Source organism: Canis aureus, chromosome 1 (assembly GCF_053574225.1).
Source record: "Canis aureus isolate CA01 chromosome 1, VMU_Caureus_v.1.0, whole genome shotgun sequence".
NCBI classification, from domain to species: Eukaryota; Metazoa; Chordata; class Mammalia; order Carnivora; family Canidae; genus Canis; species Canis aureus.
The window spans coordinates 83,885,967-83,903,335 of record NC_135611.1 but is presented as its reverse complement, the minus strand read 5'-3'; the positions used below and the strand labels follow the sequence as shown (position 1 = coordinate 83,903,335).

Genomic DNA, 17,369 nt, shown 5'->3' with positions numbered 1-17,369 from the left:
AGCTGGCACTCAAACCTCAGCAAAAAGTTGAATAGGCTGAGTAGGGATGTATCGAGGGTGCAGGAATGCAGGTTGGGTAGGAGGACAGTCACTGCTGGCTCATTTTTCAAGCAGACTGATAAATTTTCTTTCCCATTCACTTTATCCAGTAAATTAAACTTTGGTCTTTACCTGAGCATGGACTAGAACGGGCCCAAGGTAGGCATCTTGGTTACTTGGTCACATGAGGTTCGACTTGTTGATTTATACATAAATCTTCAATGTCTATCTTTCCTATACAGTCACTCTTATTCCAGGATTATTCCAAGTCCATCACATAGCCAGTCATTGTCCAGGGTTATTGCAGGTCAACCAGCTCTATTCTCATTGGTTTTTTTTTTTTTTTTTTTTTGTAAAACTTATCCAGCTACCCCATCTGAAAAACTTGTTACATTGTGTTGTTCCCTGATGAACAGGGAGGGTTCCCTCCTTGCCATTGTCATTGTTTTAGACCCTTTTTCTATTTTTACAACTATAACAAGGTCTCGGTGTGAGATAATGTGTCACTTATCTACCTTTTATACAAAACCTCTCATGTTTCAAAAAATATTCAGCTTTAAAATACTTTAAAATTTGACAGGACTCATTATACTTTATAAGAATCTCCTTTGGGACTTGTGAGATAATAGAAAAAATACATACTGGTCTCTGGCACAAAGTTCCAGAAATCCTTCTAACTTCCTAAGTGGTAAGAACACTAGGAGAGCAGCACCTTTTATTCAGATATTATGCCTCTGACTCTGGCCCCTGACACAGGGATCCTGAAACTCATAATTTCCTGGGTGACAGGAGCATCTTTTGTTCTAATGAGACAACTGTAAGTGGGCTTCTGGGTGGCTACTGGACAAGGGCTCATCACCAAAAAGACCAAGCGGTGATTAGAAGCTTGGAATTTTCAGCCCTGCACCACAATTCTCTTGAGAAGGGAGAAGGGCTTAAAAATTGAATGACTGGTAATGCCTACATGATGAAGCCTCCATCAAATCCCCAAAGCATGGAGTTCAGAGAGCTACTGGGATGGTGGATATGTGGCGGTGCTGGGACAGTGGCAACCCCTGGACAGAGAGCATGGAAGTTCCACATCCCTTCCCAGATACTCTGCTCTACATATCTCTTCCATCTGGGTGTTCATCTGTATCCTTGAATAAAATGGTAAACCTAAGTGTTTCCCTAAGTTCTGTGAGCCACTCTAGCAATCAAACCCAAAGAGGGAGTTGTTAGAACTTCCAATCTGCAGCCTATAGACGTACAGCTGGTCAGAAGCACAGGTGACCATCTGTGACTAGTGTCTGAAGTAGAGGGGTGGGGGTTCTGTGAGACTGAACCCTTAATCTGTGGTATCTTACACTATCTCCAGCTAGACAGTATGGGAAGTGGTTAAACTACAGGGCACCCAGCTGGTGTCACAGAGAATTGCTTGTTGTGAAGGAAAAAAAGCCCACATTTGGTGACCAGATGTGTCAGAAGTGTGAGTGTTTTGTATGAGGAATAAAAGAGACACACAGGGAAGAACTGGGTGTTTCCCTACACAGGAAGGAAAAATCTGCAGGTCTTTCATTTTAGTACTTTAACCTGTTTATACTTCCAGATGAAATTAAGATTCCCTTTGCTAACTGCCTGCATCAGTATACGAATATGTATACTCACACACAGATTTTAAAATAAATCACACATACATGTGTTTAAGGGTCACCATGAAAAACTGAAGAACAGGATACACAGGCACTCCTCTACACTTTGCCAAATCACAGCCTTTCCCAAAGGACACATGCAGCTAGTTCCCTTAAAAAGCTCACTAGCTTTCCCTAACCTGAGGAATATTACAATACTTCAGACTGCCCTTAAAGAGGTTTCTAAATTAACAGTTATCCCAGTTGTGATTTCACAGAATGTAGACAATTATCTTCATGATAATTTAACTTCCAGTGTAGCTTTTCGGTATTCCATTATAGCTGGCAGAGACCATTCTCGTTCTTTAGGAGTATACTGACATGCCGGTCTTATGTCAGCACGGTTGGGGTGAAATCGTCCCCCAGGGGTTGATGCACTCTCAGTTTACAGATAAAATTATTTTTCCAGGCCCACAAGGCTAAGGTCAAAACCATGGTAATGTTAGAAATTTACCAACATAAATGCCACTTTGTCATCTACTGTGGCATCTTAACATTACTTGTTTCCACTTACAAATTTTGCAACAATGTACTCATACACAGAACAGTCACTCAAGAGCCACTGATTGCCAGGCTCTGTGGGAGGTAAACAGCATTAGCTGCTGGCCCCACTGAGCTCAGAGACTACCAGGAATAACAAACATATGGGTGGCAACAGTGTGTTGTGTTAAATGCTCACAGATTCTGTGAGAATATAAAAGAGGAATACAACAAATATTTACTGCAACCTGAAAGGATCACCTCAGCTGAGTGCTACGAGCACCTAGGAAAGAGCCAATGTGAGAACAGAGGCAACAGAGAAAGGACCTTCTAGGTCAGAGGACTGGCACCTGTAGTCGGGGCCAGGGTGGAAGAAAAAAAGACACAAGATTGCAAAGGGTACTATGCACAATCCTAAGAGTTTCGGTGATCCAGAAAGCCAGAATTTTATGTAGGGAACATGATGGGAATAGATTCACGGGTTAGGAGGATCATGCTTGTGTAACATACAGAGGTTGATATAAAAGAGGCACGGAGGGCTGGAGACAACTTGAAGGTGGGGGTACCCTGATGAAACTACTGCAGTGATGCAGGCTTGAACTAAGGAACTAGCATGAGCTTGGAACAGTGGTTCTCAACGGGGGTGTTTCTGTCATAACTGGGGAGGGCCAGGGAAGAACCATTCACCCCCAGATGCCAATGGTGCCGCCTCTAAGAAACCCTGGGATAGGAAGAAATTCAAGACCTATTGAGAAGCTTTAGGAGACACATCTTGTGGACTGACTGGGTGCAGGTGGTGAGGAAGAAGAGGAATAAAGGAGGATATACAGTTTTCTGGTTGGGAGAATATGCTAAGATCAGAAAAGACAGGAGTTTTTCTTGGATTCTAAAGTATCCAAGTTGGTTTGGAATGTAACAAAGATATCTGGACCAGATACACAGATTGGGAAATGAAAGACTAGGTGGAGTCAGGGTAGGAATTACATGTGGTAAAGATGAGTGAGCAAAGGGCATGAAAAGTGAGAACATTCTTCTGAACAGATACCCAGAACATGCCAGGATTAAGGGAAAATTCACTATGAGATAATCATTATTCTTTACATTCTTCAGCTTACATATATAAAGAATTTTATTTGGAAAGTACTAACCTACTGAGTAATTATTTTTAAGGACCACGCTTCTCCATTATTCCAATGCTCAGGATTGTTTTGGAACTCTGTGGTATAAAGAACAGAAGCTCTCCTAATTGATCTCCCCTCTGACCTATGTAGTGTGGCCCAGCATGTCTGCTCTTATCAAACAGTGTGCTTATGGAGAGCAAATTTTATTTGTTCCAGGCAGTTATGATTCCTGTTACATAAGAAAATATTAATAAACCTATTAAAATAAAAGTTCAAACAGAAAAGTTGTTTCTGGTGACACCTGGGTGTCTCAGTGGTTGAGTGTCTGCCTTTGGCTCAGATTGTGATCCCAGGGTCCCAGGATCAACTTCTGCATCAGGGTCTCCACAGGGAGCCTGCTTCTCCCTCTGCCTGTGTCTCTGTCTCTCTCTCATTCTCTCTTTCATGAATAAATAAATAGAATCTTAAAAAAAAAAAAAAAAAAAAAGGAAACAAAAGCTGTTTCTGTGAAAGTTAACGCTTTGGAAATACAAGAAACCTTACCAAAATCAGTAACTGGGGTCAAAAATATTAGTCACATAATTTAACATAACCTGTTAATGCTATGTTATAAACTGACCCCAGCTACAGAACTAGCTGGTTAGACATTCAAGGGGTTGGCTCTGGGCTGTGAGCCTGCCTCTGCCATATATATAAAGTTCTAGGACCCCACTGCGAGTTACTTAAAGCAAGACTCCGATTCTTCAACTATAAAACAGTGGAAGTACCATTTCAACATAGGGTTGTTTTGAGATTAAATAAGGTTATTTGCTCACCCATGGTGGTAATACAGTTGACCTATGAACAACACAGGTTTGAACTGCACAGGGCCACTTCTCCACGTTTTATTTTGTTGATAAATGCAGCACAGTATTGCCAATGTATTTTCTCTTACGATTTTCTTAACATTCTTTATCTTACTTTACTGTAAAAATATAGTATATAATACATGCAATATACAAAATACGAGCCAACTGTTATCAGTAGGCTTCTGGCCAACAGCAGGCTATCAGTAGTTGTTTTGGGGAGTCAAATGTTACATGCAGATTTCTGATTGTGCAAGGGGTCAGCATCCCTAAGGCCCACATTGTTCAAGGCTCAACTGTATCACATTTCAATCTTTCCTTGGGAAATTTTCAAAGAAATTTATTTTAGAGAAGTGACTACTTTGAAAGAGGACCTAAGGTTTGAGATAACTGTTTCAAATTATGGTTACATTTTACAGCCACTCTCGTCTGTCCCATGAAATTCTTTTTTTTTTTTTTAAGATTTATTTATTTATTTATTTATTTATGCATTCATTCATTCATGAGAGACACAAAAAGAGAGAGAGAGGTAGAGACACAGGCAGAGGGAGAAGCAGGCTCCTCACAGGGAGCCCAATGTGGGACTCAATCCCAGACCCTGGGAACACAACCTGAGCTGAAGGCAAGTGCCCAACCGCTAAGCGACCACTCAGGCATCCCATGTCCCATGAAATTCTAAAGAGAAGTTTGGAAAGACCCACTTCTCTCTCTAGTCTTAGTCCTAATGGCAAAATCTGTGGTAAAGTCCAATCATTAAAAAAAGAGCACAAGGCAGAACAACAGAACTAGGCCAATCCTAAAGCCATGGACTCACACACAATGTGTTGTCCGTCCTCTTATGTAATGTAATAACCCAGATCCTGAAAATGTTTATATTCTAGCCATGATGTCTTTCTTAACATGGATTATACATCTCACTAGAAAAGTATATTTACCTTAATGTTATCATTAGTCTCCCTTTATTTTAGAAGAGGAGGGTAAAACTGGCAACTTCCTCTAGATCCTGGATAGGAATATTCATCACCTAGCAGTAGGATGCAGTAAAAAGGTTTCTGCATAAATGAAATGACTCTCTTCCTTAAACTAAGGTAGTCCTGAAAGTCACCATACCTAGTCTTTTCCCACTAAGCATATGTACTGAGGAGGAAGTTTCTATGGGAGAGGTAAGTGCTTTCTTTCAAATGTTTCATTATAGAAGGAAAAAAACACAACAGGTTGCAGTCTTGATGGAGGGGTGGGTGGTGGAAGATGAGAGAAGGATTACCATCAGATTAATTATGACTGCTATGAGAATGATCTACTAAGAACACACAATTCTTGGGGCTTCCACTGCTCTCAGAGGAACTACATACTAACAGGGATACAGTCTAAAGGAACTTACACAACATAACTATAACCTTCGTGAACATTTGATACTACAAAGTTATCAGAGAATAGCTGTAAGTACTCAGATTAACATATGAGATTCTAATAAACACCAAAGAACTTACCTAGATTTATCCAAATTCCACCTGGCTTGAGAATTTTCCATATCGTATCAATATAATCAATTACATTGTGAGCTGTGTCTATGAAGAAACAGGTAGCAATACAGTCCCAGGTATCTATTTGAGGAAAACCACATTACTACATTCATTATGTTATGCTGCCTTTTCTTTTAATTACTTCTACAAATGTACCAGCTACCTCTTACAGATTATGAATATTTCATTTAACTGGAGGAATACAGTAGCTAAACTCTTCCAATCAACACTGTAATTAGGATAACCAAACAATCATTTATGAGAGACTTCGCAATTCATGAAAGTTTTTACTGATAATTTGATAATTAACTTGGAAACCATTTTTGATAGCCTATGTAACTACGTATCTTTATCAAATGGTACTTGTAAGAGTTTTGTTTATAATCTACTCAATGTCTAGTCTTCCTTTCAAATAGGTTAAGATGAAGTAACAGTCATTTGAATTTTAAACTGTGATGTAATTGGTGTTAACCACTAATTCTGGCAAGTTACAAAAAAGGCTGTATGCACTTGTTGCCAAGCAAGAAACAAACGGCATAACAATATTTAAACTCTCCACCAGGACTTCGGATAGTCGCCAGTGGAACAGGGGGAGGAGGCAGTCAGAAGCAGAGCAAGGGATCCCAAGAGAGAACAGTGCCCCGTGGAGGCCATGCCCCAGCACACAGGCAGAGGCTGGAGTCCACAAATTTCAGGGCCATAAGGGCACTGATCCAACCAAGGATGACCTTCACCATCTGCTCTCTCAAGCCCTGCTACAGAACAAGGTCACCTATACTCACCCAAGTGATGTTTCCCATTATGTCACCTCTCTTTCGAGAACTTGTTCTCTAACCTATCTCCAACCCCTAACATTTTCCATCTCTCTCTCTCTCTCTCTCTCTCTCTCTACCTTCAGAATACAGGTTATCCCAATGTCAGAGTTCAGGAAAAGATAAAGAAAAACTTGACTATTGTGTCAAGTCCCTGCCCAGTCCCTCCAATGGCTTCCTAGCTCTCTAATTGAAGTTGGCCTCAGCAACCCTCCCCAATCTCCTCTCCCACCACTGTGCCTGCTGCTCACTACAAAGTAGCCTCTTGCTTTTGCTTGAGCAGAATAAGCACCTTCCCCACCCAAATCCTTCTTCCCTCACCATTCCTTCTGTCTGCAACACTTCCCTCCAAATACCGAATGGTTTGCCTCTTCACTTTTTCAAGGTTCTCTGCTCAACATTTTTTTTAAAGACTTTTATTTATTTATTCATGTGAGACAGAGGGAAAGAGAAACAGGCAGAGACACAGGCAGAGGGAGAAGCAGGTACCACGCAGGGAGCCTGACACGGGACTCAATCCCGGGTCTCCAGGATCACGCCCTGGGCGGAAGGCGGCACTAAACTGCTGAGCCACCTGGGCTGCCCTCAACACTTTTTTTTAAAGATATTTTTATTTATTCATGAGAGATAGAGAGAGAGCGGCAGAGACACAGGCAGAGGGAGAAGCAGGACTCGATCCCAGGACCCCCAGGATCATGACCTGAGCCGAAGAAAAATGCTCAGCCACTGAGCCACCCAGGCATTCCTTTGCTCAACATTTTTAAAAAGTTCTGCTTAGGGATCCCTGGGTGGCGCAGCGGTTTGGTGCCTGCCTTTGGCCCAGGGCGCGATCCTGGAGACCCGGGATCGAATCCCACATCGGGCTCCCAGTGCATGGAGCCTGCTTCTCCCTCTGCCTGTGTCTCTGCCTCTCTCTCTCTCTCTCTGTGACTATCATAAATAAATAAAAATTAAAAATAAAATAAAATAAAAGTTCTGCTTAGCCTTCCCTGATAACTCTATAAATACAACAGCCTCTTCCCAATCCCTCTGTGTCCCTATTACCCTGCCTTAGTATTCTTCCTCACAATATTAAATTTGTTCTTGCTCCCTGTTCCTTACTGGAATACAAATTCCCGTGTACAGAACTTTGCTTTACTCACTGCTCTCTTTCTCGTGCCTAGAACATACCTGGGACTTTGCAGGGGCTGAAATAAGTATTTGTTGAATGAATGATCTTGCTGACCTCTCAGTATACTATTTTTCTTCTTCCTTTTACTGCCACTTCCCCACCCCCCACACCGAACCCTCTCTCCATTACCATCTCCCTTTCTCTAATGCTAGCTCAAACTTTGTTTGCCAAGGTGAAGTTCCAATTTCATGGCCTGATTATAAAGGTCTCCCACAATCTGGAACCAATCTCCCTTTCTAGGCATATCTTCTATTAAACTACCAAAGCAAGCTCTCTTTCCCTTCCAGTCATGCTGTCCCACCATCCCCGATTACCTCATTCATTCCTACCTTCGTAACTCTGCCTCCTCATTCATTTTTTTTTTTTTTTAAAGATTTTATTTATTCATGATAGACAGTGAGAGAGAGAGAGAGAGAGAGGCAGAGACACAGGCAGAGGGAGATGCAGGCTCCATGCCGGGAGCCCAACGTGGGACTCGATCCGGAGACCCCAAGATCACGCCCTGGGCCAGAGGCAGGCGCTAAACCGCTGAGCCACCTAGGGATCCCTGCCTCCCCATTCTTGAAGTGACAGCCTTCTTTCTACAAAGTTTTCCTTCCCCACACGAATCTACTTTTATCTCTATCATATTCATTACTCACTGAATTTGTTTACATGTTGTCGTTTATTAATAGACCCAACAGATGCTATATTTCTTAATTGTGGGATCTTATACTTCTTCATATTTCCCATCATTACCTTAGACAAGATTTTGAAAATATCCTAACTTGTCACTGAAGTAAATCTTTTATTCTGCTATCAAAATGAATGATCAATACTTTGGCTTAGTATAAACTTAGCTCATTAAATTTAGAATAAAGAGAACTTATCAATGCTTGTTTTGGACTTACTGCATTCTGAGTAGATCTCCTGAAAATCTCCTGCAGTCATGGAAAAGTTAGAACCAGGAGGAAGACTGTGGGGGTCAACATCGGGGAAAGAGATGGGTCGAATCTGATCAGCTGACCTCCGGTTATTGCTAAACTGATGGATCCAGGGATAAAGCTTATATTTATTAATTTCAGAACATCTGCAAAATATGAGCACAAAATTCAGTGTTAACTAAAAGTTTTATCAAGAAAATCTACTTTAAATACTAAAACTTAATCTGATTGAAGATTTACTTATACTTAAAGTGTTACTACTACACCCCAACCAATCATCTGAAAATGCACATCTACATGCAGATGAGTAACCAATCGTGAATTAAAAAACAGGAAAAAAACAACTAAAGTAAATTCAGAGATCTAAGTGTGTTGTTCATTCACATTTAAAAAAATGTATTTCCAAACCTCAAACTCAAGTAAAACACAGGCCAACCCTTCCTGAAAAAAGTGGTATGGATTTGCTATGCTACCCAACTATTCTAATTCCCTGTTTTAACTTCTCACCATTCCCTAACCCATCCTGGACAGCATATAATTTAAACAAAACAACTAGTTATGTTTTCCAATGCACCTCTTCTGGCTTTAAAAATAACAACTCTTTTCCACTATTTTCTAAAGGCCACAGAAATTCTGAGAGATGTTTCCAACTCAGTCATAGGAGCATATTTGGCCATTTTATAAGAATCTGATTAAAGGAAAAGTAACAATTGCTACACTGAACTCTTATTCTACTAAAGAAACAAAAGGGTGAAGAAGTTTAAGAAATAATGAGAAAATACTCCTTCCTGGATCATGCACAGTCTTGAAATTCTGCACAGGGAGCATTCCAGTTTCGTGGGATGTCCCATCATTTTCTAAAAAGTCACTTATCCATCCTGTTTCAGTGTTAAGAACTGATTAAAAGTGGTAATTTGTATAAGCAACTTGATTTTAATATAAGAAACACGTATGATACATAGCATCATTAAACACTATATATTTATCTTCAAATTCAGAATTGTTCAAAAATAGGTTAAGTCAATCTGATTCTGAGAAATCACTATTTCCAGCAAAAAGTAAATTAAATACCTGTTGAGTACAAAGTTGGAAGAAAAGAGCATAAAAAAACTCCATTCATTTCCTTGACAAGCATAACCTAGCATAGCTATTTCCCAGGCCAGTCTTCCTAGTCCAGCACCAGGTACCAGAATATTTACTTTAGAAGGATCCCTGAAATGAAATAAGGCAATTATGTCCAACCCCTCAAAGAAAGAAAGAAAGAAAGAAAGAAAAAAACAAAACACAAAATCCACATTAACAACTAAAAACTTAGATATTCAGTAAGAATAAGCTCACTCAAGACTGACTTCTTAAAATTGAGAGAAATACTTCTAAATATAAATGAAAAAATAAAGGTGTGAGGAATTATCATAAGTTCAAATATCATATGAGGGTTTACGCCCTAAATAAGACTTATGAAGACACTCATACTCCTAAAGTAGCTGTCACTTGTACAACTATCTCAAGAAAAATTATCCCAAAGGGATCCCAATACACAGAGATTGAACATAGTTATTTTATAAGACAGTGAAACAAAACATTATTTCTAAATTCTGTAACTAATACAATGGTTTGTGTGACTAAATAGATGAAAATATATGTAGATTTTAATGTTTTAGTTACATCTTTAAGGTCCTATATTTTTTAACTGGCAAAAGAATTGGTGGGAGGGAAAATGAAGAATTGCCTTCTAACTGAGCATAAATAATGAAAAGTACATCACACCAAACAAGAGGCTCACAACAAGACTGCTCTTCACTTATTAGCATCACACGACAGTCACAAATTCCCTTCACTGTAAGATCCACCATCCATTTCCAAACAGCTAAAAACTTTAGCAAAGCAAGGGACTTTATCAGGAATTCCAGCCAATCAATATAACCCTAAGGAAATCAAAATGATATTCTTATAGAAAACTAAAGGCAAATGTGTATAATCAGCTGTCATCATGTCAATGAAAAAGATTTCAAGATTATCTGCATTCTCCAAATTTAGTTCCTAAGTCAAATCCAACTTCCAAATTATCCCCATGTAGAATCCTCTCTCTTTCCTATCTTTATACTATATGGTCTTTAGGTTTGATGTGCTCCAAACTGCAGCAGGCCTTTTATTAGTGGCCCCTATAATGTAATCTCTGCATTTCCCACTCTGAAATGAAAAACAAACAAACACAACTGTCGGACTTTTGTGTGTGTGTGTGTTTTTAAATATTTTATTTATTTATTCATGAGAGAGAGAGAGAGTGAGTCAGAGACACAGGCAGAGGGAGAAGCAGGCTCCATGCAAGGAGCCTGATGCGGGACTCAATCCTGAAACCTCGGGATCATGCCCTGAGCCAAAGGCAGATGCCCAACCACCAAGCCACTCAGGCATCCCAGGCTTTTGAAAATTCAGTCTACGAATATAGTAACATGGGAACTTGTCCCAGGTCATCCAGTCTGAAATATATATGTATTTGTATAAGAATTTTAACAAAGTCTATTTAGTTTAACTGTTGAATTTTATATATACAATAAAGCATAAATCAAAATTTGTTAAAAATGATTTCTGATAAATAGGCTTATTAGGATTAGGCAACATTCTTTAATACGTGATATAAGCAAACTAATGCCAAGCTGCCATTATAAGTTTTCACCAAAATAAAACAAAATGTTTTCTCATTTCAGATTACACACAATGTCTGTCTGCAAACACTTTAATTTTTAACTGATGTAACTGATTAAATTCCTAATGAAGAAAATGGGTAACATCCTCTCATGTGGTTTAGACCTACCTCTATCAGTTATCTAACAAGCACAAAAGCATATACATATTTTCAGTATTAGAATTTGAAAAACTAAAAAAAAAAAAAAAAGAAAAAAAAAAGAATTTGAAAAACTACTGGTCGCAGAACTCTATGCTACCCTTTGTATGACAGACCTACCACTGTGGCATCCCACCCAAGCTTCTCTCTCTTTTTCCACTCCCTATCAGACCCACCAAAACCCATACTCTCCCAGAATTACCTCTTTTCTTTTCTCAGTTCCCATCTGCCCAATCAAAACATGCATTTTTCCCAAGCAGCTGTTCTCACCTTAGATTAAGGGGGAAAAAAAAAAAAAGGCAACATAATGCAACAAAAGTAACTGGACTTGAAAGTAAATTCATAGAAGAGTATTTAAATTGCTATATAAATAATCACTAATATTGTCTGGATGGCTGATGAGCTGAGAAAAACCTACCAAGAAGAAATTAGAAAACATGCTAACCCTAAGGGAAAGCTGTGTTAATAATAGTATTGACAGTTATTTTGTCAACTTATGGAAAGTAACTTTATGACCCCTAAGATCAAATTCTCCAAATCTAAACAGGCCCACAGAACTCTCTAACCCCACCTTGTGGCAGGAAGTGCTGTATAAAACTGCTACTAAAAGGTGTCCTCAAGCCAGGGAATGCAGACTGTATTAAGACCCTAGATTTAAAAAAAAAAAAAAAAAAAAAAAAAGACCCTAGATTAAAAGTTCGCAAAGATTATGATAGATCAATCAATTATCTATAGTATGACAAAAGGATTTCTGTGGGCATACAAAAGGAGATACATTAAAACAAACACCAGAGAACTGAAAAAAAGATTTTAAAAATCAAGCAATGAATATGTATAAAACTAAAGCATTTTAAAAAGGAGTTCCTGCTATGACTCCATATCAACTCTAGGGCATTTCTATGAAGGTATTTCTGTGCAAAATAAGGGAAATAAAGTCTACATACGGACCATTAGGGTGATGTGACTTTATACTTGACTGAAACTTAGAAAACCAGGAATAGAGGCATTATAATATGGCACTCAATAATCAAATGGTGCTGCTAGCGATTCTAAGGGGAAATAAAGCATAATAGTTTACCTAGTTATTAAGGTCCAACTATGCAGAAGCAGTATATTTGTTACAAATGTGATACCCCTGATAACAGCAGGAAAAATTTCAACAGTTTATCCCATACAAGCAAAAATGAAGAGTGTGTACCTACACAGAATGTAAAGAAGCTGTGGATCCTGCTTGTACCATGTTTTGTGTTCCAACTATTACCCGCAGTAAATGTTCCTGAGAAGTCTCCTTTATCGGACACAGAATGATTTTTGTGTTGCAGTTGCAGATTAGCAAGTTCCAACACACAAAATACTTCTCTTGTGTCAACATGCTGACACTTAGCTGGCCTTTGGCATTTAGCAGTGTATACACTTTCAAGCACTAGAAGCATTCGGTTCTGTTTGAATCCCAGTTCTCTGTTCAATACAGTAAAAATCACTAACCACTTGTAGCTACTGAACACTTAAAATGTGGCTAGTCCAATGTGTTGCTAGTGTAAAACAGATGCCAGATTTCAGTATAAAAAAAGAATGTAAAATACCTCATTAATAATCTCACATACTGATTATATGCTGAAATATTTCTGATAAATTGTCTTATTAAAGTATATTGATTTTATCTGTGGCTTTTTATGTAGCTGCTAGAAAATTTAAAATAACATATATGGCCTGTGTTATATTTCTATTGACCAGTGCTGATCCACAGAGAGAAATAGTAAAAACATAATTTTGAGCAAAAGCCAATTGTGAAATGACACAACCCACTCTATGAACTTCCACAATATAAAGAATAAAATGTTTTGCTTAAAGGTATATAAACATGTAGTTATTATGGAAAAGCAAGATTAGAGTAACAACTTCATATTAGTTGTTACCTCTGGAAAGAGAGAAGAATATACTCAGTGTGGTTTACAGGGCATGGTTTCAACTGTATCTGCAATCTTTCTTTTAAAAAATATACCAAAAAATCCACACACAAACAAAACAAGACCCTGAAGTAACTATGGCAAAATTTCAAGGTTTAAGAGCTAGGTGTTGAAATATTTTTTATTCAAAGTAGAAAATTGGTTAAAACTTCCATTAGTGTCTGGTCCCTTCAAAAATATCCCAGTTTACCTCTTCATCCACTCTCAACAAAGAACTCCCATGTAGCAAACAGCTTCTCACCAATTCCAGAAAAATACTTTCTCACCTTAATCTTTAGAGCTATATACCCACAGAAACTCAGTTTAAATTATCGCCTTATCTCTGAAGCCGTTCCCAAATATCTCAGGCAAAGCTTGAACTCACTTCTCAGTAATTTCAGCACTTCATACCTCTGTTATAGTTATATACCAAGTTTTCTATGACCCACAGGCCTGTCACTTGTTTTTGTTTTACTGGAACATAGTCACGCACACAAATTGTCTATGGCTGCGTACCCCCTGAACAGTCTAAAATATATACTAGCTGTCCCTTTAAGTTGGCCATCCCTGATCAAATGGATCTTAAACACCTTTCCCATTTATATACAGTTTCCTTAACTCTTTTATGACTGAATAAATACTCCACTGCATGACTGTACCATTATGTATTAAAATCCACTAATTAAGAACATTTAGATTTTTTTCCCAATCTTTTGTTATTATAATGTTAAAGCCAATATCCTTGGCATAAATGATCTTCCAAATGCAAGAATCTGTAGAAAGCTTCACCAAAATTGAATTCCAGGAGTCAAAAGATATGTGTTTAAATTTTGTTAAATACTACCAAGTTGCCCTCCATAAGATTTTACTGATTTATTCTTCCTTCAGCAAGCTGTATGTCTCTCTACCCTTAGTAAGATATATAACTTTTAAACTTTGCAAAGTAATAGGTGAAAAATGTCATCTTAGTGTGGTTTTCACATTTGCATATTCTTATGAGATTGAGGTCTTGTATTTTTTTCTGTGAACTATTTACACATTTTTCTACTGGGTTATTAGTCTTGAATTGTTTTTCCACTGAATTATTATTACTCTAGATTTATAAGCACTTGAAATCCTGAACTTTAAGAGCTGGGATCTTGTTTGAAAGATCTGAAATAAATATTTGTCTTTGGTCTAAGAGAACTTTTAGGATGAGGGATAGACCTAAATTTTCAGTCTCCACTCTTGCATTATTTGGCAGTCTACGTTTCTTCCATTTTCTCTTTTTAAATGGTTTCTTTAGCTAAGAGAATCCTTTCATAAATTATGATTTATATAGTTTAATGTAAGTAGGAAAAAAACGCTTCTTTAAAGTTCACCATATATTTCCCTAATGACCAACTATATATATATATTTTTTTTTTAATGACCAACTATATTAAAGAAATAATACATTCATCTAGTCAATAGTATATCTGTATCTTTTTGGAGTGAAATGCAAAGACAATAGATTTCTCCCACATGCAAAGTATCACTTCATTTTCTTCTAAAATAGGATGGGTTAGTGAAATTAAGATATAAAAATACAGTCCAACAGTTTTCAGGATTCACAAAAGAATATGGTTCCCCACGGCTGTGATTTTTCATTTCAGGTGGGACTCAAACTTAAGAATTTCTTTCCTTAGCAACTATAAACTTGATCACACACACACAAAATTTTTTTTTAAAGATTTATTTATTTATTTATTCATGACAGACACAGAGAGAGAGAGAGAGAGAGGCAGAGAGAGAGAGACAGAGACACTGGAGGAGGGAGAAGCAGGCTCCATGCAGGGAGCCCGATGCGGGACTTGATCACGGGTCTCCAGGATCGCGCCCGGGGCCAAAGGCAGGCGTTAAACCGCTTGAGCTACCCAGGGATCCTCGATCACACAAAATTCTTAAATTCAAATGATAACATAATTAAGTCACTTGAAAACTTGAAACTCTCAATTATTACTGTTCAAACCATGACATGAAAAGTTACTGTGCTTATGTTCATACTTGAGAAAAAGGTTTAAACTCTGAGCTCATACTTCAAGAAAAATTACATTGTTCATTTCAATGATCAACTGCTCACTAAAGTACAGTCCAAATCTATTTAAAACTCCAAACAGACTAGAGGCTACCAACTACCAAAATGGTTGGCATTCAGCACAATTAAAAAAACATTTCCTTTATTAACAAATAGACCCAATACAATGTGAATCTGTGACTTCAAAGCTGCTTGTGGGTGTGAGTGGTTCAGTCAGTACAGTATCTGATTCTTGATCTCAGGATTGTGAGTTCAAACCCCACATTGGGTGTGGAGCCTACTTAAAAAAATAATAATAAACTCTAAACAGAGATAAACTGGACAAACTAACAAAACAGTGTGTTTTCACAGGAAAAAAATATTTTAATGCTCACAGGTATAGTTAATTCTATGCATATTTAAGTATACTATTTTTAATACGCAGCTTGGTTAGAAAAGGCCTTCACTGAAATTTCAAAAAGGACGAACAAAAGCTGACACAAATTTGAGTCAAATCTAGTCTGAAGCATAAAGACATCAAATTCTCATGTGCTTGCTGTGGCATAAACAGGATCCTGGAAATTTATATGACCCAGCTGACCAGGATTTACCTAAGAATCAATCTGGATACTGAAGGGCTGTAATTAATGTCCTTTTTTCAGGACTAGGGGTTTACTTTTTTATGGCAAAATTATGACTTTAACATGGATATGGACTTTATTAACTTTATTTCTTTAAGGTTTTTTGATAGCTCATCTTATTAACTGTAAGAAAATCAATCTAAATTAATTAAGCAAAACAAATGACATAGTAAGAGATAATGAAATTTTTCCACTGGGTCCAAGAATGGCACAAAAACAAAGTTTGACAGATATTTTGGCACACTTCATTTAAAGGTTATCTATCTACTCTGATAACATTGATTATTTTCAGGGAAGGGAAATGGGTGGCTGGGTAAAAGTTATGGCAAAGAGACTTTAAATTCTGTGAAGTTTTAAAAATTTTGAGCACTATGGTATGTTTTAACTAATTGAAAAAATTATTCTTTTATTTTAAAATAACCTTTTAGGGGGGGCGCCTGGGTGGCTCAGTCGGTTGAGCATCTGCCTTCGGCTCACCAAGCCCTGCATCTGGCTGCTTCTCCCTCTCCCTTTGTATGCTCTCTCTCTCTCTCTCAATAAATAAATAAATCTTTAAAAAATAAAATAACCTATTAAAATCATCAAGAGTTAGTTCATTCTTTTCTCATCAGCCCACATTCTGTCAGTAGCAATGATGGTAATAAAATAGTAGACAGAAAACAGTAAAATAATACTCTGTGTCAGTTCACTAAGTACCTTTAACAATGGCATGCCCTTTGGCATAGTGGACATTGTTATCCTGTTTGGACACCATGGTAATATACATGATTCAATGAATATGAACAAAATCATGTTTAAAGTGCTAGAAATGATGTTAACATGGGCATTTGGCATTCAGCCTTTCAAATATACACAAACTTTGTACATTCTAATTGTAAAGAGCCTTACTTTATAACCTACTTTTCAAAAACAGATATATTTTGAATTTTGAGAAAGATCTGGACTTTATGTTTACAGACTATTCAACTATTATTGATTATTTTTAGAGCACTGGATATATGCATGACAGAGAACCAACTAGAAACTCACATCCTACAATACAATACATCCTATAATATATCAATGTTTATAAAAGTCCATAATAATCACGTCACAATTTTTTTTTTAAGATTTTATTTATTTATTCGAGAGGGGGAGAGAGAGAGAAAGAGAGAGAGAGAGAGAGAGGCAGAGACACAGGCAGAGGGAGAAGCAGGCTCATGCGGGGAGCCCGATATGGGACTCGATCCCGGGTCTCCAGGATCAGGCCCTGGGCTGAAGGCGGTGCTAAACCGCTGAGTCACCCAAGCTGCCTTCACATCACAATTGTAACAGTTGT

At 37.8% G+C, this 17,369-nt stretch overlaps 1 protein-coding gene across 4 annotated transcripts in view; it reads right to left on the bottom strand.

The window, feature by feature from the left end:
• The window catches only part of CARNMT1 (carnosine N-methyltransferase 1), a 41,337-nt gene that overhangs the window by 5,720 nt on the left and 18,248 nt on the right, over window positions 1-17,369 (bottom strand). For all 4 annotated transcript variants that reach the window (XM_077906698.1, XM_077906705.1, XM_077906714.1 and 1 more), the window contains 3 exons: window positions 9,656-9,796; window positions 8,552-8,730; window positions 5,646-5,759 (listed from right to left, as the gene is read on the bottom strand). In XM_077906698.1, the coding sequence (XP_077762824.1) occupies window positions 5,646-5,759; window positions 8,552-8,730; window positions 9,656-9,796 (434 nt within the window). The remainder of the gene's footprint in view (window positions 1-5,645; window positions 5,760-8,551; window positions 8,731-9,655; window positions 9,797-17,369) is intronic.